The 24,328-nt window shown below is 44.7% G+C and overlaps 1 protein-coding gene across 1 annotated transcript; it reads left to right on the forward strand.

The window, feature by feature from the left end:
- Nucleotides 1–65: 65 nt before the first annotated feature.
- Nucleotides 66–23,662, forward strand: UMAD1 (UBAP1-MVB12-associated (UMA) domain containing 1). The gene is made up of 4 exons (XM_075269894.1): nucleotides 66–152; nucleotides 1,744–1,846; nucleotides 15,996–16,072; nucleotides 22,047–23,662. Exons 2-4 carry the CDS (start codon nucleotides 1,765–1,767, stop codon nucleotides 22,302–22,304), a joined length of 417 nt encoding a protein of 138 aa, XP_075125995.1. The 5' UTR covers nucleotides 66–152; nucleotides 1,744–1,764; the 3' UTR covers nucleotides 22,305–23,662.
- Nucleotides 23,663–24,328: the final 666 nt, after the last annotated feature.

A 24,328-nucleotide genomic window follows, 5' to 3' on the forward strand; every position in this document is an offset into this window, starting at 1 on the left:
ACAGGGAAGGGGGAAGTATTTTTGTGCTGGACTGGGGCGCATGCGCAGTTTGTAATTTAGGGATAGTGACGTCATTGTGATTAGTCACTTGAGTGACAACTGGTTAGTGGTATAGGGAGAGTGAGGAGGTGTCCGGTGCGGCTGGCATTGAGGTAAGTGGGGCTGGGGGTGGCTGGTATCAGGTTGTCATGGTATTTGGGCAAATTGTCACCTTTTACTACTTTGGAGTGTCGCCTTGTTTACCTTCCTGCTAGAAGTGACCAGTAAAAGTGGCGCAATGGCTATTGTTCACCTTCCTCTGCGATTGGCTGATGAAAGTCACATGACTGGCGGATGTCACCCACAGTTACGGTCACATTCGAGTCATTGCTGGACTGCGCTACGGTATATGTGTCACATAGTAAAGCTTCAAGGGGTTAAACCGAAAAATCTCTCATCTATATTGTGTTCTGTACATAGCATAGTGGCTACAGTCAGACCGCGGGGTGTCTTGAGGGTGGGGGTACAGCTTGCACCTATTCACTCCAGTGAGTGCACTAGAGATAGCCGAAGTCACACCCCAGCCCATTCTCAGGATTGGTGTCCGCTGTCAGACCCTCACCGATCTACCCTGTGACCCCTTACAAAATCCTAACGTCTTGGCTCATTGTGATACTTCTTAGTGTCTGATCACAAATTGTAACCTTATCCCCTATCCACAGGAAACGGGGTCCTGCCCTATAGGACGTCCTCTAGTGGTAGGCTATATGTCCCCCATCTGCTTGTAGCGGGTGGCTGAGCATGCACATTCTCTGTGGGACCGCTGGAGGTAACAGGGCATTACCATATAGAATGACTGATGAACCAGGAGCAGCGTGCATGCTCGGCCTGCTGCTCCATTTGGACATGAGAATGAGACCCCCCCCCCCTATACTTGTAATTGGATCTCCCCCTATTAACCTGTGATCCGTTACCCTGTGGATAGCATTAGTGTGTTGTAACCAGAATACCCCACTTTGCAAAAATGCAGTTTGTTGTTGCAGATTTTGCTGCATTTTTTTGGAGCCCAAATCAGGAGTGGGAAATATCTACAAGGTTCTAAGAGCTTTCTCTTTAGTTAAATCCTCTCCTGGCTTTGGATCAGAAAACCGAAACAAAATCTGCAACAAAAATCTGCTTCTTCTTAGGCGATTCCATCCCATGTGTTGGTCACGTGGCCATTCTACAACTCAGTCTCATTTATCTTAATGGGACTGAACTGTAGCTGTGGAGTATGAGGTCACTTCCTGAGAAGAAGGCGGCCGTGTCATCCTGGGTCAGGCCTGGTTCCCGTCTGCGTTCAGTATTCTGTTTGGGGAGTCCACTTGGGGTCCCCTCTAAACAGAATACCAAACGTAATATAACCCAGTTAGCAAAGAAACCACACGGACCCAATAGACTAGAATGGGGTCCATGTGTTTTCTCTCTGCACGATTTGTGCCGACATCGCGCAGAAAACACACGGATCCCATTCTAGTGTATGGGGTCCATGTGGGTTCTTTGCTAACTGGTTTTTGGAGATGATTTAGAGGTGGAAAATCCTTCTCTAAATTAGGCAATGGAGTAAGATAGCAATGGAGTAATATACAGAGGTGTTGGGTCATCCAGTTCACGAGGGGGCGCTGTATTGCTATCATTCGCGTGAAAAGTAAAAGTGGAATCCTCTATGAACTCATAATTTCAGCTTTGAAGTTTTAATAAACAATTTTTTTTTTCCTTTTAAAGGGCCATCAGTAAAGCTCCACAATGTTCAGCTTTTTCCGGAAAAGCCAAGATACGAAGAAAAGTGTAACGACAGACAAAGAGACCGATGGTTTTGTTTTCTTAGGTAAGTGGTTGTTCTGTAGAGAGACTGGAGTACTTAAAGGGGGGCTCCACCAAGGACAGCTCCTATCCATCTCTAGATTGTCAGCATAGAGAAGGTTCTGGCTCATTCCTTCCCTCCCATGACATAAGACACCCCAGTATGGAGACCCCTAGACATATATATATATATATATATATATATATATATATATATATATTATATATACAGTAACATTGGAAAGAAAGCACAACCCAGCACAGTCCAGGATCCCAACTTTCACTTTATGGTCAAAAGTCCTGGATCAGTCCCTGTCACGGTCAGATCTCAGAATGATGAAATAGACCGCTGCAGCTCTTTACTACTTGCCAAGCACAGTGCTGCACATTGTATAGTGGTTGTGCTTGGTATTGCAGCTCAGCCCCATTTAGGTGAATGGGACTGAGCTGTAGCATGGCCATGTGACCGATAGACATTGTGTCAGTGGACTATGGGGTACTTCTTAATGTCATAGTCTGACCTGATTCTACATAGAAGCCGTAGAATCAGGTTAAACAAGGAGGACAGATGCTTACACTCAGTAAATCCGGTCTAGTAGGCGCCCTAGGGTGCAGAGTCGCCCCTTTTCCTTCTATATAAAGACCATTACCAAATTCTTATTTGCTGCTTATTCCAGTGCACCTTGCACGGTTCCATTTGTCCTTGACATGTGCAACTGTTTTTGACAGTCACATGTTAGGAAGGGTTAATTATTTGTCAATCCTGCTCACATGTGTGAGGCCTGTGCTGTAATCTGCCTATAGGTGGAGGGGAGTTGTTTTGGTATGTGACGGCTATCTCTATACCGGAGTTCTGTTTCTTTCATGGTATTGTTAGGCCTGGTTCGGGTCTCTGTTCGGGTCTCTGTTCGGGTCTCTGTTCGGGTCTCTGTTCGGGTCTCTGTTCGGGTCTCTGTTCGGGTCTCTGTTCGGGTCTCTGTTCGGGTCTCTGTTCGGGTCTCTGTTCGGGTCTCTGTTCGGGTCTCTGTTCGGGTCTCTGTTCGGGTCTCTGTTCGGGTCTCTGTTCGGGTCTCTGTTCGGGTCTCTGTTCGGGTCTCTGTTCGGGTCTCTGTTCGGGTCTCTGTTCGGGTCTCTGTTCGGGTCTCTGTTCGGGTCTCTGTTCGGGTCTCTGTTCGGGTCTCTGTTCGGGTCTCTGTTCGGGTCTCTGTTCGGGTCTCTGTTCGGGTCTCTGTTCGGGTCTCTGTTCGGGTCTCTGTTCGGGTCTCTGTTCGGGTCTCTGTTCGGGTCTCTGTTCGGGTCTCTGTTCGGGTCTCTGTTCGGGTCTCTGTTCGGGTCTCTGTTCGGGTCTCTGTTCGGGTCTCTGTTCGGGTCTCTGTTCGGGTCTCTGTTCGGGTCTCTGTTCGGGTCTCTGTTCGGGTCTCTGTTCGGGTCTCTGTTCGGGTCTCTGTTCGGGTCTCTGTTCGGGTCTCTGTTCGGGTCTCTGTTCGGGTCTCTGTTCGGGTCTCTGTTCGGGTCTCTGTTCGGGTCTCTGTTCGGGTCTCTGTTCGGGTCTCTGTTCGGGTCTCTGTTCGGGTCTCTGTTCGGGTCTCTGTTCGGGTCTCTGTTCGGGTCTCTGTTCGGGTCTCTGTTCGGGTCTCTGTTCGGGTCTCTGTTCGGGTCTCTGTTCGGGTCTCTGTTCGGGTCTCTGTTCGGGTCTCTGTTCGGGTCTCTGTTCGGGTCTCTGTTCGGGTCTCTGTTCGGGTCTCTGTTCGGGTCTCTGTTCGGGTCTCTGTTCGGGTCTCTGTTCGGGTCTCTGTTCGGGTCTCTGTTCGGGTCTCTGTTCGGGTCTCTGTTCGGGTCTCTGTTCGGGTCTCTGTTCGGGTCTCTGTTCGGGTCTCTGTTCGGGTCTCTGTTCGGGTCTCTGTTCGGGTCTCTGTTCGGGTCTCTGTTCGGGTCTCTGTTCGGGTCTCTGTTCGGGTCTCTGTTCGGGTCTCTGTTCGGGTCTCTGTTCGGGTCTCTGTTCGGGTCTCTGTTCGGGTCTCTGTTCGGGTCTCTGTTCGGGTCTCTGTTCGGGTCTCTGTTCGGGTCTCTGTTCGGGTCTCTGTTCGGGTCTCTGTTCGGGTCTCTGTTCGGGTCTCTGTTCGGGTCTCTGTTCGGGTCTCTGTTCGGGTCTCTGTTCGGGTCTCTGTTCGGGTCTCTGTTCGGGTCTCTGTTCGGGTCTCTGTTCGGGTCTCTGTTCGGGTCTCTGTTCGGGTCTCTGTTCGGGTCTCTGTTCGGGTCTCTGTTCGGGTCTCTGTTCGGGTCTCTGTTCGGGTCTCTGTTCGGGTCTCTGTTCGGGTCTCTGTTCGGGTCTCTGTTCGGGTCTCTGTTCGGGTCTCTGTTCGGGTCTCTGTTCGGGTCTCTGTTCGGGTCTCTGTTCGGGTCTCTGTTCGGGTCTCTGTTCGGGTCTCTGTTCGGGTCTCTGTTCGGGTCTCTGTTCGGGTCTCTGTTCGGGTCTCTGTTCGGGTCTCTGTTCGGGTCTCTGTTCGGGTCTCTGTTCGGGTCTCTGTTCGGGTCTCTGTTCGGGTCTCTGTTCGGGTCTCTGTTCGGGTCTCTGTTCGGGTCTCTGTTCGGGTCTCTGTTCGGGTCTCTGTTCGGGTCTCTGTTCGGGTCTCTGTTCGGGTCTCTGTTCGGGTCTCTGTTCGGGTCTCTGTTCGGGTCTCTGTTCGGGTCTCTGTTCGGGTCTCTGTTCGGGTCTCTGTTCGGGTCTCTGTTCGGGTCTCTGTTCGGGTCTCTGTTCGGGTCTCTGTTCGGGTCTCTGTTCGGGTCTCTGTTCGGGTCTCTGTTCGGGTCTCTGTTCGGGTCTCTGTTCGGGTCTCTGTTCCGGTCTCTGTTCCGGTCTCTGTTCCGGTCTCTGTTCCGGTCTCTGTTCCGGTCTCTGTTCCGGTCTCTGTTCCGGTCTCTGTTCCGGTCTCTGTTCCGGTCTCTGTTCCGGTCTCTGTTCCGGTCTCTGTTCCGGTCTCTGTTCCGGTCTCTGTTCCGGTCTCTGTTCCGGTCTCTGTTCCGGTCTCTGTTCCGGTCTCTGTTCCGGTCTCTGTTCCGGTCTCTGTTCCGGTCTCTGTTCATGGGGTCCACTTGGGGACCCCCTGAATGGAAACCTAAACCACTTTAAAAAAAAAAAAAAAGCAGTTACCCGCAGAAACGAATATGGACTATAATGGGGTCCGTGTGGTTTCCACTAGTTTCCATTTGAAAAACAAAAATTTAATGTGGAGAGGGGAACGGAATCCCTGATGGTAGTGCAAGCGCTGGTGTGAACTCGGCGTCCCTCAGAAAGGGATCAATAGTTTTTGTTTTGCTTTTTAACATTCTAGTTAAATGGGTTAATTCTTAGAGGGTCCCGGGATGACTATTAAAATAAAATAAGTGTGATGAGATACTCCTGAGCTGCAGATTCCATAGGGGCCCCATTGTATGTTATGCACTAATATACGCCCATCTTGTTTGATGACCTCTAAAGGCTCCTGGGCATCCTGTGACCCCCAACTGAAGCCAAATATCACAATAGAGTTTATAGTAGTATAGGAAGGGGTGAGGGGAATCCTGGATGTATCTAATAATATGGCCAGAACAGATCAATAACATATCCATGGCTGGACAGCAAGGAGTCCGTACAGACTGGTCAGTAAGGCCCCATTCCCACGGAGTAACGCGGTGCTTCAAAACAGATCCCATTGACTTCAATGGGTGCCGGCTTATGGGCACTACACCTTGAAATCAATGGGAGGCTTTATAACCCATTGATTTCAATGCGTAGTGTGCGTAAGCTGGCACCCATTGAGGTCAATGGGATCTGTTTTGAAGCGCCTCGCTCTGACATGTGTTTACGTGTCTAAATAAGCGGTGCGTTACTCTATGGGAACGGGGCCTAAGACGTTAACCCTGTCATGTCTCATCATAGTGGTTTTATGAAAACCCGTGGATGTAGACCAGGGGTCAGCAATCTCCAGCGCGCCTGCTGTTGTGATATTGCAACTCCCAGTGTGCACGCTACTTGTGATGTTCTTAGAACTCTTATAGAAGTGACCAGAACATGCTGAGAGTTGTAGTTTAACAACAGCTGTAATGGAGGAAGTTGCTGAGCCTTGATGTGGACTTAGTCATGTATGGCCCGTATACACGCTGCACATCTGGAGGAGTTATTCTTAGACACCATGCATCTTATTTTCCACTTTTTAGACACAGACATCAAGTTTTACACCGATTTATGGAAAAAAAACAAAAAAAAAAACACTGAAATTAAATGACACAAGGGCGCCCGTATATAAAGTATTCAGTGACTTATAGCCAGGTGTCTGCTGCTAGGGCGTCTATGTACACTATGTGATCAAATGTATCCAGACACCCCCAAAAACATCAGTTTTTCCTATTAGGTGCATTGTGCTGCCCCCTACTGCCAGGTCCTCCATATCAGCGACCTCAGTAGACATTAGACATCGTGAGAGAGCAGAATGGGGCGCTCCGCGGAGCTCACGGACTTCGAACGTGGTCAGGTGATTGGGTGCCGCACATCATGCAGGTCAATGCCAAACGACGCCTCGCTTGGTGTAAGGAGCGTAAACATTGGACGATTGAACAGTGGAAAAACGTTGTGTGGAGTGACGAATCACGGTACACAATGTGGCGATCCGATGGCAGGGTGTGGGTATGGCGAATGCCCGGTGAACGTCATCTGCCAGCGTGTGTAGTGCCAACAGTAAAATCCAGAGGCGGTGATGTTATGGTGTGGTGGTGTTTTTCATGGAGGGGGCTTGCACCCCTTGTTGCTTTGCGTGGCACTATCACAGCACAGGCCTACATTGATGTATTAAACACCTTCTTGCTTCCCACTGGTGAAGAGCAATTCGGGGATGGCGATTGCATCTTACAACACGATGGAGCCCCTGTTCATACTCCACGGCCTGTGGCGGAGTGGTTACACCACAATAACATCTCTGTAATGGACTGGCCTGCACACAGTCCTGACTTGAATCCTATAGAACACCTTTGGGATGTTTTGGAATGCCGACTTGGTGCCAGGCCTCACCTACCTACATGGATACCTCTCCTCAGTGCAGCACTCCGTGAAGAATGGGCTGCCATTCCCCAAGAAACCTTCCAGCACCTGATTGAACGTCTGCCTGTGAGAGTGGAAGCTGTCATCAAGGCTAAGGGTGGGCCAACACCATATTGTATCCAGCATTACCCATGGAGGGCGCCACCAACTTGTAAGTCATTTTCAGCTAGGTGTCTGGATACTTTGGATCACATAGTGTATGTAGGTTTTATGTGTGTATGTGAAAACTGTCCCGACTATCAGAGCCACCTTCTATCCGCACACCCTGGCAGCAAAAGGGTTAAACCTATGGCCACTAAAGTGCCCAGTAAGACAGACTGTTGAGTCCTGTACAGATTTCTGAGATTTCTTGACTTTCCACTGGTGTCGTATTTTACTATATTACAATTTTTTTCCCCTATACCGATAGGTAAATTGGCATTCTATAAGGCCGCGTTCAGATCTGTTGCAGGTTTTAACCCTCTGACGTCCCCTTGCCATCTTCTGAAGGTCCTTTGTCCTCTGACTGAGCGCTAGCTGTCAGCAGCCTCTCGCTTTATGGCGGTTTAACTCTTTGATCACCAGGGTCTACGACCACAGCATGATCATAGTGGCTGTTCAGGCTGCCACGTTAGTCCACCCATTAAGGGGTTACGGCCTGCGACCAATTACAATCCCTGTGTCAGTCAATGGGGATTTGTCAATTTTTACAAATTTTCAGATCATCTCAGAGTTTTGTAGAAAATGGTCAAAGTCGCCGCAGAATCTGCTAGAGACGCCTAGTGGTACGTTCACATGCCCCTATATTGCTATATAACAGATGGCTGTTGTGCTTATTTCCACAAGGTGGCGCCATGCCATCTGTTATAGAGAGAACCACGTGCGGTATAATCTCATCGTCTCCTTGGAGAACCCCGACCTTCTCTTATACCGCGTCTATTCTTTACATGGACATTAAACCGATTTCCATCTGCTGCTTAGTCACGTGCACGCTATTGTTCTCTGTTATCAGCCACTCGAGGCCAATGAGAGGCCGCAGGACTCTACCATCACAGGAACGATAGGAAGTTTGGAGAAGTCCCTGTCCCCCATGATGTCTCCCTCGTGTCATGTATGGCCAAAGCTCCATCCGTCTGATATCAGCCGCCCCCGCCCCAATGTCAGAGCTCACCTTACACATTGTGAAAGTCGCACAGAACAAAATCCGTCTCATTGTGGCGGCAGAGATTTCCTTCTGTTTACGTTCCAGTCTATGACATTGTTAGGAACCTGTTTGTCCAGGACAGGATCAGCTTTTCATGCCGATCTGGCACCGAGCAGGCAGCGGCCATTTAATCCACTCCACGGTTTCTTAAAGGCGATGTCCACCTTCGCTGCCGCATGTCTTTAGCGTGACGATCGGTCTAAAATGAAGAACAAATCAAGTTTACAATAAGTCGTAATGAATCAAAATCCGTTCTTCATTTTATACGCATCGAGCGAAGGATACGAAGGTTTGCAAAGGTGGACATGGCCTTTAACTGCAGAATGGAAATGTTCTGGAACTTTCTAGTGTTTGCTCTCAGTACATGGAACCCTGAAAACTTTTACACAGCTGAGGTTTTGTTACAACTGTATCCAGTCAAGTTGGTGATCACATTGGACCTGATCTAGATTATGGAGATCCAGGGTAGTCACCAATGGGGGCCGGGCTGTTTGCCAAGCAACATATGAAAGCTCCGCCTCTTCTTACCAGCAACCCTGCTGATCTTTAAAGGGGTATTCCATCTTACACATGCTCGGTGCTCTCCCGTAGGAGTGGTAGTCACACGTGCGTGGTCACATCTGCTTTCAAATTGGCTGTGGCACCATTCTAGACATAGGTGGGGCCCTGATCTGTCAGACGTGTCCAGTGGCGGAATACCCCTTTAATATGCTGTCCATGATATGTGCAGCAGAGTACAGTGAAGCCATTTGACCAAAGGTCCCAAACCTGTTACCCTAAATTTGGAATGAAATTCCTGAAATACCGCCTAGTGATTAAGCTTCTGATGATACTGTCTCTGGAAACGTACCGCAGCGTGATTCACTAAGCTGAACCATGTGAAATAGCTGGAATAACTGGACATATTAACTTTTTATCATCTGCTTCACCCCTAATGTGCTTCTGGAATAACACGGATCAGGTGGGAGTATATACCGTATACCCAATCCTTCCACTCTGTACGGCATAGCCCCATAGGACAGTCAGTGACTCCAGACCTGGTATACATGTAGTCACTGACACGAGTATGGAGGACGGCGCTCTCCTCACCACTATATCATATTCCTGGCAGCTAATTGGGGTTTTCTGTATTGATGTGAATGAGGAGAAGAAGAGAAAACGGATTTGCTGTTTTTCGTGTGTTGCCGCGCTGCTGTCCATATGTATTTCCTTGCGGTTTTGCTCCTTGTATGGGGGATTGTCCAGGAGTATTTCAGCAGTCCTGAGGATTGAGTCCCTGCTAGGCGACCTGTTAGTAGCCATCTTCTTGTATGTTCTCCACCCCCATGTGGACTTCACCGTCACCCTGTCCATGTTCACCATCCCCTCTGATGTCACACATTGCCCCTTGTTTGTTTTCCATCTCCCTCTGACATCAGCCTCTCTGATATCACACATGGCCCACTGTGCGTCTTCTCTCTGACATCCAAGGTGGCCCCATGTACGGTCTCCACCTCCCTCTGACATCACACACATCCCCCTGTATGCTCTCCACCCTCCTCTCACACCTCTACACTACACCCTGTATCCCCCCCCCCCCCGACATCACACATGTATAGTCTCTACCCCATCTGACATCACACACAAGCCCATATTTGGTCTACACCCCCCTCTGACATCACACATAACCTCCTGTATGGCTTCCTCCCCTATGACGTCACACACAAGCCCATATTTGTCTCCACCCCCATCTGACATCACACACAAGCCCATACTTGGGCTACACCCCCTCTGACATCACATACAAGCCTATATTTAGTCTCCACCCCCTGACATCACACACAAGCTTATATTTAGTCTCCGCCCCTTTGACATCACACACAATCCATTATTTAGTCTCCACCCCCTCTGACATCACACACGCCCATATTTAGTCTCCACCCCTATGACATCACACACAAGCCCATATTTAGTCTCCACCCCTCTGACATCACACACCAGCCCATATTTAGTCTCCACCCCCTCTGACATCACACACGGCCATATTTAGTCTCCACCCCCTCTGACATCACACACGCCCATATTTAGTCTCCACCCCCTCTGACATCACATACAAGGCCATATTTAGTCTCCACCCCTTCTGACATCACACACAAGCCAATATTTAGTCTCCACCTCCATCTGACATCACACACAAGCCCATATTTAGTCTCCACCCCCTCTGACATCACACACGCCCATATTTAGTCTCCACCCCATCTGACATCACATACAAGCCCATATTTAGTCTCCTCCCCCTCTGACATCACACACCCATATTTAGTCTCCACCCCTTCTGACATCACACACGGCCATATTTAGTCTCCACCCCTATGACATCACACACAAGCCCATATTTAGTCTCCACCCCTCTGACATCACACACCAGCCCATATTTAGTCTCCACCCCCTCTGACATCACACACGGCCATATTTAGTCTCCACCCCCTCTGACATCACACACGCCCATATTTAGTCTCCACCCCCTCTGACATCACATACAAGGCCATATTTAGTCTCCACCCCTTCTGACATCACACACAAGCCAATATTTAGTCTCCACCTCCATCTGACATCACACACAAGCCCATATTTAGTCTCCACCCCTTCTGACATCACACACAAGCCAATATTTAGTCTCCACCTCCATCTGACATCACACACAAGCCCATATTTAGTCTCCACCCCTTCTGACATCACACACAAGCCAATATTTAGTCTCCACCTCCATCTGACATCACACACAAGCCCATATTTAGTCTCCACCCCCTCTGACATCACACACACCCATATTTAGTATCCACCCCCATCTGACATCACACACTAGCCCATACTTGGGCTACACCCCCTCTGACATCACACACAAGCCCATATTTAGTCTCCACCCCCTCTGACATCACACACAAGCCTATATTTAGTCTCCAGCCCCTCTGACATCACACACGCCCATATTTAGTCTCCACCCCATCTGACATCACATACAAGCCCATATTTAGTCTCCTCCCCCTCTGACATCACACACCCATATTTAGTCTCCACCCCTTCTGACATCACACACGGCCATATTTAGTCTCCACCCCTTCTGACATCACACACGGCCATATTTAGTCTCCACCCCCTCTGACATCACACACGCCCATATTTAGTCTCCACCCCCTCTGACATCACATACAAGGCCATATTTAGTCTCCTCCCCCTCTGACATCACACACCCATATTTAGTCTCCACCCCTTCTGACATCACACACGGCCATATTTAGTCTCCACCCCTTCTGACATCACACACGGCCATATTTAGTCTCCACCCCTTCTGACATCACACACGGCCATATTTAGTCTCCACCCCCTCTGACATCACACACGCCCATATTTAGTCTCCACCCCATCTGACATCACATACAAGCCCATATTTAGTCTCCTCCCCCTCTGACATCACACACCCATATTTAGTCTCCACCCCATCTGACATCACACACGCCCATGTACAGCAAACATACTATAGACTAATCCCAACTAATCAACATTTATTGCAAACAAATGTTCGTAATCTTAAGTAAATTCTAAGGAGACGTCTGATCCGGAGATTAGCTGTGCTGATGATTTGCAGATTATTTGAGTTTCTTATGTTACGATTTCTCAGTATTTGGTGGATTTCCATGGTGTCTACTCCCAGGAAGGCTCCATTCTATCTGCAGGCCCAGGTCGTATCCCCAGGGGGCAGCACTTTTAGTGTTAAGCATCAATATCCAAAATCAAGGACTTTATTATTGGCCAGCATTTAAAGGGAGTCTCTACCTGTACCAAAATTCTATTTGGAGTCAATTCTGGTAACTTTTTCCAATACGGACCTCTAACCCGTCTGGCATTCTGCATGTGGACGTCGTGTAATACCATATTTCACCTGCAGTGGGCGCTGTCTGCTCTAGATTCCAGACCCACAGCACACACTGCTACTGTAAAGTATAAATTGCTGAAAAACGTCCTACTTTCCACGATAGAAAGGTGTCAGTAGATAAGCGTGACCCCTATAGACTGCCTCGGCGCATCAGGTCTGGACCATGGAGCAATGGAGGTAAGCGCCCGGTCTGATGGGTCAGAGAGCAGTACACCAGCAACAGAACGTACAAAGCAGTCCTGCTGAAGCGGGATGCCTGGGAGGTCAGTGTTTACACTGCGCTGTATGTGTAGGGTTCATGGTTTTGTCTTCTGCAGGCTCAACCTACGTCAGAGACACCGGCAGGGCTTATTATGGAATGTATACATGGCGATATACTTAAAGGGCCACTACACCTGCTGCCGGTCTATAACACTGCTGCAGCATGCCAAACAGGAGCGGAACTACCGGGGTAGCGGCTGCCACAGGGCCCGGGACATCAGGGGCCCGGCGGCAGCCACTACCGCTGGGTTTTTTTTGTTTTTTTTTCTCAATAGGCCTTTACTCCAGCCAGTAACTGACCCTATTTACTTACCGATCCTGGCAGGGGCCGGGATTGGTAAGTGATGCTGTGGGCCCCACAAGTACTATTATAATACTCAGGGGTCTTTTCAGACCCCCGAATATAATGATCGGAGGTCCCGGAGAGGTAAGAGAACATGAAAAATAGTGTTACTTACCTCTACAGACAGGTTTCAGGCCTAGTTGTGTGACATCCTTGACGTCACATGAGCGGGCCTGGGTCATGTGACGTCCGGACGTCATTGAAGATGGCCGACACCACCACTGAGGACTGCAGCTGAGGCGGAGATAGGTAAGTTACAGTGTTTTTTATGTTGGTATCCCCCCTTCCCCCTCTGATTATTATACTCTGGGGCCTGAAAAGACCCAAGAGTATAATAATTGTTCAGGGTTGTTCATTATGGGGCATAATACTGTGTGCAGGGGCCACTATAGGGACATAATACTGTGTGCAGGGGTCACTATGGGACGTAATACTGTGTGCAGGGGCCACTATGGGACATAATACTGTGTGCAGGGGCCACTATGGGACATAATACTGTGTGCAGGGGCCACTATGGGACATAATACTGTGTGCAGGGGCCACTATGGGACATAATACTGTGTGCAGGGGCCACTATGGGACATAATACTGTGTGTAGGGGCCACTATGGGACATAATACTGTGTGCAGGGGCCACTATAGGGGGATAATACTGTGTGCAGGGGCCACTATGGGACATAATACTGTGTGCAGGGGCCACTATGGGGGATAATACTGTGTACAGGGGCCACTATGGGGCATAATACTGTGTGCAGGGGCCGCTATGGGGCATAATATTGTGTGCAGGGGCCACTATAGGGACATAATACTGTGTGCAGGGGCCACTATGGGACATAATACTGTGTGCAGGGGCCACTATGGGACATAATACTGTGTGCAGGGGCCACTATGGGGCATAATACTGTGTGCAGGGGCCACTATGGGGCATAATACTGTGTGCAGGGGCCACTATGGGGGATAATACTGTGTGCAGGGGCCACTATGGGGGATAATACTGTGTGCAGGGGCCACTATGGGGGATAATACTGTGTGCAGGATCCACTATGGGGCATAATACTGTGTGCAGGGGCCACTATGGGACATAATACTGTGTGCAGGGGCCACTATGGGACATAATACTGTGTGCAGGGGCCACTATGGGACATAATACTGTGTGCAGGGGCCACTATGGGGCATAATACTGTGTGCAGGGGCCACTATAGGGGGATAATACTGTGTGCAGGGGCCACTATGGGACATAATACTGTGTGCAGGGGCCACTATGGGACATAATACTGTGTGCAGGGGCCACTATGGGGTATAATACTGTGTGCAGGGGCCACTATAGGGGGATAATACTGTGTACAGGGGCCACTATGGGGCGTAATACTGTGTGCAGGGGCCACTATGGGGTGTAATAGTGTGTGCAGGGGCCACTATGGGGCATAATACTGTGTGCAGGGGCCACTATGGGGTGTAATAGTGTGTGCAGGGGCCACTATGGGGCATAATACTGTGTGCAGGGGCCACTATAGGGGGATAATACTGTGTGCAGGGGCCACTATGGGGGATAATACTGTGTGCAGGAGACACTATGGGGTGTAATAGTGTGTGCAGGGGCCACTATGGGGTGTAATAGTGTGTGCAGGGGCCACTATGGGGTGTAATAGTGTGTGCAGGGGCCACTATGGGGTGTAATAGTGTGTGCAGGGGCCACTATGGGGTGTAATAGTGTGTGCAGGGGCCACTATGGGGTGTAATAGTGTGTGCAGGGGCCACTATGGGGTGTAATAGTGTGTGCAGGGGCCACTATGGGGGATAATACTGTGTGCAGGGGCCACTATGGGACATAATACTGTGTGCAGGGGCCACTATGGGACATAATACTGTGTGCAGGGGCCACTATGGGGGATAATACTGTGTGCAGGGGCCACTATGGGGTATAATACTGTGTGCAGGGGCCACTATGGGGTGTAATAGTGTGTGCAGGGGCCACTATGGGGCATAATACTGTGTGCAGGGGCCACTATAGGGGGATAATACTGTGTACAGGGGCCACTATGGGGGATAATAGAGCACGCAGGAATGTGGGGGGGCGGGAGGTCAGGGCCTTCGGTGTCGGTCAGGGGTTGGGCATTTCAAAAGTTCGCCATGGGGCCCCGCCATTCTTACGCCACTGGTGCCCAACACTATAATATGGCGGAATATTCCTGCCCCTGCCTTTGATAAACACCGCGCCATACATGCTATAGTGGTTGTGCTTGGTATTGCAGCGCTTGAATGGGACTGCGCTATAAACGGGTCATGAGACCGATGAACGTGTCATCACATGACCTCACACAAGCACCACTGATTCCCCCCCCCCCCCAGGTTTCAGACACCCATGTACTTGATACTGATGACCTACCCTAAGGATAGATCCTCTGTGCAAGAGTCCAGGAAAGTCCTAAATGATCCTGCCAAGATAAAACAAGGCGTGGACAGCTGTGCTGGAGTAAGATAAATAAAGTTCTGACCATGTGGGCCGTCCGGAGCAAAACTGTTATTGGATCCAGAAGCCAAAAATGATGTAAAAGCTTCTCTGCTTCAGACAATCCCGACTTGTAAGATGGATCCCATGATAATAAGCCCAGCACCAAAGTCTCCGAGCCATCAGCTGTGATTCGTAAGGAAAACTGGCAGCGCCACCACAGGAGAAATGTGGCATTACACTGTGTCCATTCACATTAATGTAGGACAGGACAGAGAAACTTTCTCATCACTGACCACGAGAGCACGATCCAGAACAGAGGACCCCCCTCCCCCACATTACAGGGCATGAAAATGGGTTTTGTAAAGAGAACAGACAGTTTAAAGGGGTATTCCACTTCTGATTGACTTCTCCAAGTACTATCACTGGGGTTAGAGACTTGATTAGAGGGGTTGTCTGGAGCCATAATCCCCTTCTCATGCCTGTACCATCACCTCCATTGGTCACATGGCCAAATGAGAATGAGATGGTGCCGGACTGCAATACCAAGCACAGCCACTACACAAGGCATGGCGCTGTTCTTGATAAATAATGAAGAGGTCACAGAAAACAATATTATACTCCCTGACAACCCCTTTAATGCATGTAAAACCCCTTTAAGGGTTTATACATTCAATCTAACAAATCTCCAACAGTCTTTTCTCCCTCTTCTGATAGTCCAGCACTTGCTTGAGGCCACAAATCGGGGTTCTCCCACATAATATACAAAGGATGGCAGCAGATTTTATGTTCGTCTCTTCCCCGCAGGTTTCTACCCCGTACAGGTAACCCAGTATTCCAGATAATCTCCTAATCCTCCCCCCACCAGATTACTGCTGTACCTCTGAGAGTATCAGATTTTGGCTTCACCCTGAGATTGGGCTCATGTAACGTTCCTTTGTGTCTTGTACAGGACAGACCCCCGCAGAGCGCAGAGACAGCGCACCCCCGTTTCCTGGGAGCGATCTCTCCTACAATCTGCCTTACCAGGTAATGTAGACGCCGCGCTTGTCCTCAGGATCTACAGCAATGCTTTTTGGCTTTGGTCTGCGGCCAAGTTCCCCGAGCCTTTCAGAATTAAAAGCTTTGGAATCCAAGAAAGGTCAATGAATAATGGAAGTGTGTGAGCTTCAAGTGAGCGGCGTCGCCGGGGTTCTTGGAGCATGGACGACTCAAGGAATTCTTATGTCGAGAAACCTCTGCATAACTGAATTCATCTGGTGTAGATATCACATACAGGATTACATGTATACTACCGTCTGCAGAGTGCAGGAATAAGAGATTTCCTGTTAACTCTCAACTGTTCTACCCCTCAGATTATATACAAAGTAATCTTCATAAAGAGTACAGTCACTGTGTACATACATTACATTACTTATCCTGTATTATACTCCAGAGCTGCGCTCACTATTCTGCTGGTACAGTCACTGTGTACATACATTACATTACTTATCCTGTATTATACTCCAGAGCTGCGCTCACTATTCTGCTGGTGCAGTCACTGTGTACATACATTACATTACTTATCCTGTATTATACTCCAGAGCTGCGCTCACTATTCTGCTGGTGCAGTCACTGTGTACATACATTACATTACTTATCCTGTATTATACTCCAGAGCTGCGCTCACTATTCTGCTGGTACAGTCACTGTGTACATACATTACATTACTTATACTGTATTATACTCCAGAGCTGCACTCACTATTCTGCTGGTGGAGTCACTATGTACATACATTACATTACTTATCCTGTATTATACTCCAGAGTTGCGCTCACTATTCTGCTGGTACAGTCACTGTGTACATACATTACATTACTTATCCTGTATTATACCCCAGAGCTGTACTCACTATTCTGCTGGTACAGTCACTGTGTACATACATTACATTACTTATCCTGTATTATACTCCAGAGCTGCGCTCACTATTCTGCTGGTACAGTCACTGTGTACATACATTACATTACTTATCCTGTATTATACTCCAGAGCTGCGCTCACTATTCTGCTATATTCTGTTATATTCTTGTATATAGTAGTAGTATTATAGTAGTTATATTCTTGTACATAGGAGTAGTATTATAGTAGTTATATTCTTGTACATAGGAGTAGTATTATAGTAGTTATATTCTTGTACATAGGAGCAGTATTATAGTAGTTATATTCTTGTACATAGGAGTAGTATTATAGTAGTTATATTCTTGTACATAGGAGTAGTATTATAGTAGTTATATTCTTGTACATAGGAGCAGTATTATAGTAGTTATATTCTTGTACATAGGAGATAGTATTATAGTAGTTATATTCTTGTACATAGGAGTAGTATTATAGTAGTTATATTCTTGTACATAGGGGCAGCAGTATTATAATAGTTATATTCTTGTACATAGGAGGCAGTATTATAGTAGTTATATTCTTGTACATAGGAGTAGTATTATAGTAGTTATATTCTTGTACATAGGGGCAGCAGTATTATAATAGTTATATTCTTGTACATAGGAGGCAGTATTATAGTAGTTATATTCTTGTACATAGGAGCAGTATTATAGTAGTTATATTCTTGTACATAGGAGTAGTATTATAGTAGTTATATTCTTGTACATAGGGGCAGCAGTATTATAATAGTTATATTCTTGTACATAGGAGGCAGTATTATAGTAGTTATATTCTTGTACATAGGAGCAGTATTATAGTAGTTATATTCTTGTACATAGGAGCAGTATTATAGTAGTTATATTCTTGTACATAGGAGCAGTATTATAGTAGTTATATTCTTGTACATAGGAGTAGTATTATAGTAGTTATATTCTTGTACATAGGAGTAGTATTATAGTAGTTATATTCTTGTACATAGGAGTAGTATTATAGTAGTTATATTCTTGTATATAGGTGTAGTATTATAGTAGTTATATTCTTGTACATAGGGGCAGCAGTATTATAGTAGTTGTATTCTTGTACATAGGAGTAGTATTATAGTAGTTGTATTCTTGTATATAGGAGTAGTATTATAGTAGTTATATTCTTGTACATAGGAGTAGTATTATAGTAGTTATATTCTTGTACATAGGAGTAGTATTATAGTAGTTATATTCTTGTACATAGGAGCAGTATTATAGTAGTTATATTCTTGTACATAGGAGCAGTATTATAGTAGTTATATTCTTGTACATAGGAGTAGTATTATAGTAGTTATATTCTTGTACATAGGAGCAGTATTATAGTAGTTATATTCTTGTACATAGGAGTAGTATTATAGTAGTTATATTCTTGTACATAGGAGCAGTATTATAGTAGTTATATTCTTGTACATAGGAGTAGTATTATAGTAGTTATATTCTTGTACATAGGAGTAGTATTATAGTAGTTATATTCTTGTATATAGGTGTAGTATTATAGTAGTTATATTCTTGTACATAGGGGCAGCAGTATTATAGTAGTTGTATTCTTGTATATAGGAGTAGTATTATAGTAGTTATATTCTTGTACATAGGAGTAGTATTATAGTAGTTATATTCTTGTACATAGGAGTAGTATTATAGTAGTTATATTCTTGTACATAGGAGCAGTATTATAGTAGTTATATTCTTGTACATAGGAGCAGTATTATAGTAGTTATATTCTTGTACATAGGAGTAGTATTATAGTAGTTATATTCTTGTACATAGGAGCAGTATTATAGTAGTTATATTCTTGTACATAGGAGTAGTATTATAGTAGTTATATTCTTGTACATAGGAGCAGTATTATAGTAGTTATATTCTTGTACATAGGAGCAGTATTATAGTAGTTATATTCTTGTACATAGGAGGTAGTATTATAGTAGTTATATTCTTGTACATAGCAGTAGTATTATAGTAGTTATATTCTTGTACATAGGAGGTAGTATTATAGTAGTTATATTCTTGTACATAGGAGGTAGTATTATAGTAGTTATATTCTTGTACATAGGAGCAGTATTATAGTGGTTATATTCTTGTACATAGGAGTAGTATTATAGTAGTTATATTATTGTACATAGGCGTAGTATTATAGTAGTTATATTCTTGTACATAGGGGCAGCAGTATTATAGTAGTTATATTCTTGTACATAGGGGCAGCAGTATTATAGTAGTTATATTCTTGTACATAGGAGTAGTATTATAGTAGTTATATTCTTGTATATAGGAGTAGTATTATAGTAGTTATATTCTTGTACATAGGGGCAGCAGTATTATAGTAGTTATATTCTTGTACATAGGAGCAGTATTATAGTAGTTATATTCTTGTACATAGGAGCAGTATTATAGTAGTTATATTCTTGTACATAGGAGCAGTATTATAGTAGTTATATTCTTGTACATAGGGGTAGTATTATAGTAGTTATATTCTTGTACATAGGAGGTAGTATTATAGTAGTTATATTCTTGTACATAGGAGTAGTATTATAGTAGTTATATTCTTGTACATAAGAGCAGTATTATAGTAGTTATATTCTTGTACATAGGAGTAGTATTATAGTAGTTATATTCTTGTACATAGGAGCAGTATTATAGTAGTTATATTCTTGTACATAGGAGTAGTATTATAGTAGTTATATTCTTGTACATAGGAGCAGTATTATAGTAGTTATATTCTTGTACATAGGAGTAGTATTATAGTAGTTATATTCTTGTACATAGGAGCAGTATTATAGTAGTTATATTCTTGTACATAGGAGTAGTATTATAGTAGTTATATTCTTGTACATAGGAGCAGTATTATAGTAGTTATATTCTTGTACATAGGAGTAGTATTATAGTAGTTATATTCTTGTACATAGGAGTAGTATTATAGTAGTTATATTCTTGTATATAGGTGTAGTATTATAGTAGTTATATTCTTGTACATAGGGGCAGCAGTATTATAGTAGTTGTATTCTTGTACATAGGAGTAGTATTATAGTAGTTATATTCTTGTACATAGGAGTAGTATTATAGTAGTTATATTCTTGTACATAGGAGTAGTATTATAGTAGTTATATTCTTGTACATAGGAGCAGTATTATAGTAGTTATATTCTTGTACATAGGAGCAGTATTATAGTAGTTATATTCTTGTACATAGGAGTAGTATTATAGTAGTTATATTCTTGTACATAGGAGCAGTATTATAGTAGTTATATTCTTGTACATAGGAGTAGTATTATAGTAGTTATATTCTTGTACATAGGAGCAGTATTATAGTAGTTATATTCTTGTACATAGGAGCAGTATTATAGTAGTTATATTCTTGTACATAGGAGGTAGTATTATAGTAGTTATATTCTTGTACATAGCAGTAGTATTATAGTAGTTATATTCTTGTACATAGGAGGTAGTATTATAGTAGTTATATTCTTGTACATAGGAGGTAGTATTATAGTAGTTATATTCTTGTACATAGGAGCAGTATTATAGTGGTTATATTCTTGTACATAGGAGCAGTATTATAGTAGTTATATTATTGTACATAGGCGTAGTATTATAGTAGTTATATTCTTGTACATAGGGGCAGCAGTATTATAGTAGTTATATTCTTGTACATAGGGGCAGCAGTATTATAGTAGTTATATTCTTGTACATAGGAGTAGTATTATAGTAGTTATATTCTTGTATATAGGAGTAGTATTATAGTAGTTATATTCTTGTACATAGGAGTAGTATTATAGTAGTTATATTCTTGTATATAGGAGTAGTATTATAGTAGTTATATTCTTGTACATAGGGGCAGCAGTATTATAGTAGTTATATTCTTGTACATAGGAGCAGTATTATAGTAGTTATATTCTTGTACATAGGAGCAGTATTATAGTAGTTATATTCTTGTACATAGGAGCAGTATTATAGTAGTTATATTCTTGTACATAGGGGTAGTATTATAGTAGTTATATTCTTGTACATAGGAGGTAGTATTATAGTAGTTATATTCTTGTACATAGGAGTAGTATTATAGTAGTTATATTCTTGTACATAGGAGTAGTATTATAGTAGTTATATTCCTGTACATAGGAGTAGTATTATAGTAGTTATATTCTTGTACATAGGAGTAGTATTATAGTAGTTATATTCTTGTACATAGGAGTAGTATTATAGTAGTTATATTCTTGTACATAGGAGCAGTATTATAGTAGTTATATTCTTGTACATAGGAGTAGTATTATAGTAGTTATATTCTTGTACATAGAAGCAGTATTATAGTAGTTATATTCTTGTACATAGGAGCAGTATTATAGTAGTTATATTCTTGTACATAGGAGTAGTATTATAGTAGTTATATTCTTGTACATAGAAGCAGTATTATAGTAGTTATATTCTTGCACATAGGAGTAGTATTATAGTAGTTATATTCTTGTACATAGGAGTAGTATTATAGTAGTTATATTCTTGTACATAGGAGTAGTATTATAGTAGTTATATTCTTGTACATAGGAGCAGTATTATAGTAGTTATATTCTTGTACATAGGAGCAGTATTATAGTAGTTATATTCTTGTATAATGGAGGTAGTATTGTAGTAGTTGGTGTGAGATGGATGTCTGTGCAGGCAGTTATCCGCTACCTTCTCCTCCTTGACTTCAGTTGATTTAAAGGTTATTTCTCAGCAGGGGGCAGTAGTGGTCATAGGCAGAGTAACAGAATATGATGTCTGCTGTGTCTTCAGGTGGCATTCACATGATGTAACGTGGCGCTGATTCTGGCACAATAACTCGCGTAAGAATCAGTGCTACAGAACAGAATTCTATTGACATCAATGGGTTGCGTTTATCGCACGTAACTCATTAAAATCAATGGGAGGCTGAATGTTGCAGTTACAGTAACGCAATGTGCGGCCATGATGGATGCGATTTGTGTAATTTGCTTCAGTGTGTGCAGTGAGAACTATCGATCCTTTGTATCTTATGATTCTTGTCACCATGTTCCGCAGTATTTACAGCATTTATTTCTCATCTGCTTTTACCTTTATCTTTCAGTTGCCGCCAGGAAACTTCTCGCAGGTGAACAGCAATAACTCCGGCGCTCCTAAGCTGACCAGTCAGGTCTCCGATGGAAGCTCCGCCATGGCCGATTTGCTGAATGACATCCCCTTCATCCTGGCGCCCCATGTCCAGGAGGTCCAGAACATCTGCCAGGAGCTTCCCGAGCCGGTCCCCGTGTACAGCCCAGATGAGACTTTCGCCAGATTCCATTATGACTTCACCCTGGAGAACTCTGTGCTGTGCGGACTCTGAGTCCTCGCCACCGCCGCCGCTCTTCTCACCTGTTCATGCACTTTATATGTGTGATCAGTTCTCATCATGTTTGTGCTGCTGTCATCAGAAGAAGGGGACTGCCTACTAATGGCTTCATCCTAATTGCACCGCCATTGTGTGTGCTGACCCATTGCGCGTCCTCATTCACTTACCACCCGCTACTGAGGAAGAGAAATATTTATTTTATTAGAGGACAATGGTGGCGCTGAGGTACAGGGGTGGAACCTTCCTAATGTACATTTCATTGGCAGTAGAGTGGAGGATTGGATAATGTTACTTCTTACCTTCTGTAATACTAAACCGGAACTCAATAATGTTACATTGTGTATTATGCTTCAGAGCTGCATTCGCTGTATTGATCCCAGTTACATTCTGTATTCTACTTCAGAGCTGCACTCACTATTCTGCTGTCGGGATCACCATGTACTAATCCTGAGTTACATCCTGCATAATGCTTCGGAGCTGTACTTACTGTATTGATTCTGAGTTACATTGTGTATGATACTCCAGAGCTGCACTCACTATTCAGCTGTCGGGATCGCCATGTACTAATTCTGAGTTACATCCTGCATAATACTTCAGAGCTGCACTTACTGTATTGATTCTGAGTTACATTGTGTATGATACTCCATTGCTGCACTCTCTATACTGAAGTACAGTCACTGTACTTCAGAGCTGCACTCACTATTCAGCTGTTGGATCGCCATGTACTAAGCCTGAGTTACATCCTGCATAATACTTCAGAGCTGAACTTACTGTATTGATTCTGAGTTACATTGTGTATGATACTCCAGAGCTGCACTCACTATACTGAAGTACAGTCACTGTACTGCAGAGCTGCACTCACTATTCTGCAGGTTTCGGAGGTGCATTCTTGTAATAATCCCTACTAGCTACCTAGAGCTTGTTCTGGGGAAGTGATGTTTTTACACCCCACCCACGGGCCGGGCACACCGCAGGAAAAATCACTGTGTTGTACAGTACTTGCAAAGTAGATGGGATTCATGCTGACTTCTGTCTGACCAGTAGCTTTGTGAATGCAGCTCTGAGGTATTTTTCAGAATATAACGCGTCCTCTGATAAGCAGGGTCTGTATACAATGTCATCTGTATTGCGATGCTGCCGCCTCTGTAGGATGCACGGCGTCCTTCCTCAGTACCCACGTATACACTGGCCATTGTGTATATGGCCGCACATCGTGGCCGCTCCTTTGAAGAGGGGGGGGGGGAGGGGCCAGGTGTGATTTCGGCATTAACAATCACTAATGTTATTTTCTGTGTTCGTTGGTTCTCTGCATTTCATTCACTACAGAATATACCAGCAATATCGAAATAAAGCTGAAACTATCCTTATTATTTTATAGAAAAATACCCCCTGGGATTTCATAGATAAGAACAATTTCATGTATCTGGAAAAAAAGGCCTTTGTTTTTGTTTTGTTTTTTTTTGGGGGGAGGGGGTTATGTAGATGGTGAGCCCCATGTAGGAATCACAATGTACATTTTTTTTCCCCTATCAGTATGTCTTTGTAGTATTGGAGGAAATCCACGCAAACATGGAGAGAACATACAAACTCCTTGCAGATGTTGTTCCTGGCAGGATTCGAACCCAGGACTCCAGCACTGTAAGGCTGCAGTGCTAACCACTGAGCCCCTTTTTTTGTATGAAACTACTTTGCTGACTTTTCACCTGGTGAAGACATGAGGTGATTTATCCACTTCATTGTGAGAGCTCTCCTGGCCCCCAAAAAAGATGTTTTCCCTGAGCAGGATCTGTGTATGGCGATGCCAGATGAGGTTATCTAAATAGACCTTCTCTGGGGTGCATGGTAGTGAGGAGTAGTAGACAGGAACGTGTAATCGCCATCCAAAAGGTTGGTGACTGATACGCTAACTAGACTCCCTAATGTCAAGCGGGTGGGGTCAGGGCGCAATAGGCAAGGGGGTATGATTAAGAGTTCCCATCTCAGTGTCTGAGCTTATAATCACAACCCCTTGCCTGACC

Source organism: Leptodactylus fuscus, chromosome 4 (assembly GCF_031893055.1).
Source record: "Leptodactylus fuscus isolate aLepFus1 chromosome 4, aLepFus1.hap2, whole genome shotgun sequence".
Classification (NCBI taxonomy): domain Eukaryota; kingdom Metazoa; phylum Chordata; class Amphibia; order Anura; family Leptodactylidae; genus Leptodactylus; species Leptodactylus fuscus.

Coding starts and splice junctions, on each gene's coding strand:
- UMAD1 (XM_075269894.1), top strand. CDS start 1,765: ATGTTCAGCTTTTTCCGGAAAAGCCAAGATACGAAGAAAAGTGTAACG. Junction 1,847..15,995: donor CGATGGTTTTGTTTTCTTAG/GTAAGTGGTTGT, acceptor TGTCTTGTACAG/GACAGACCCCCGCAGAGCGC. Junction 16,073..22,046: donor CCTACAATCTGCCTTACCAG/GTAATGTAGACG, acceptor TTTATCTTTCAG/TTGCCGCCAGGAAACTTCTC.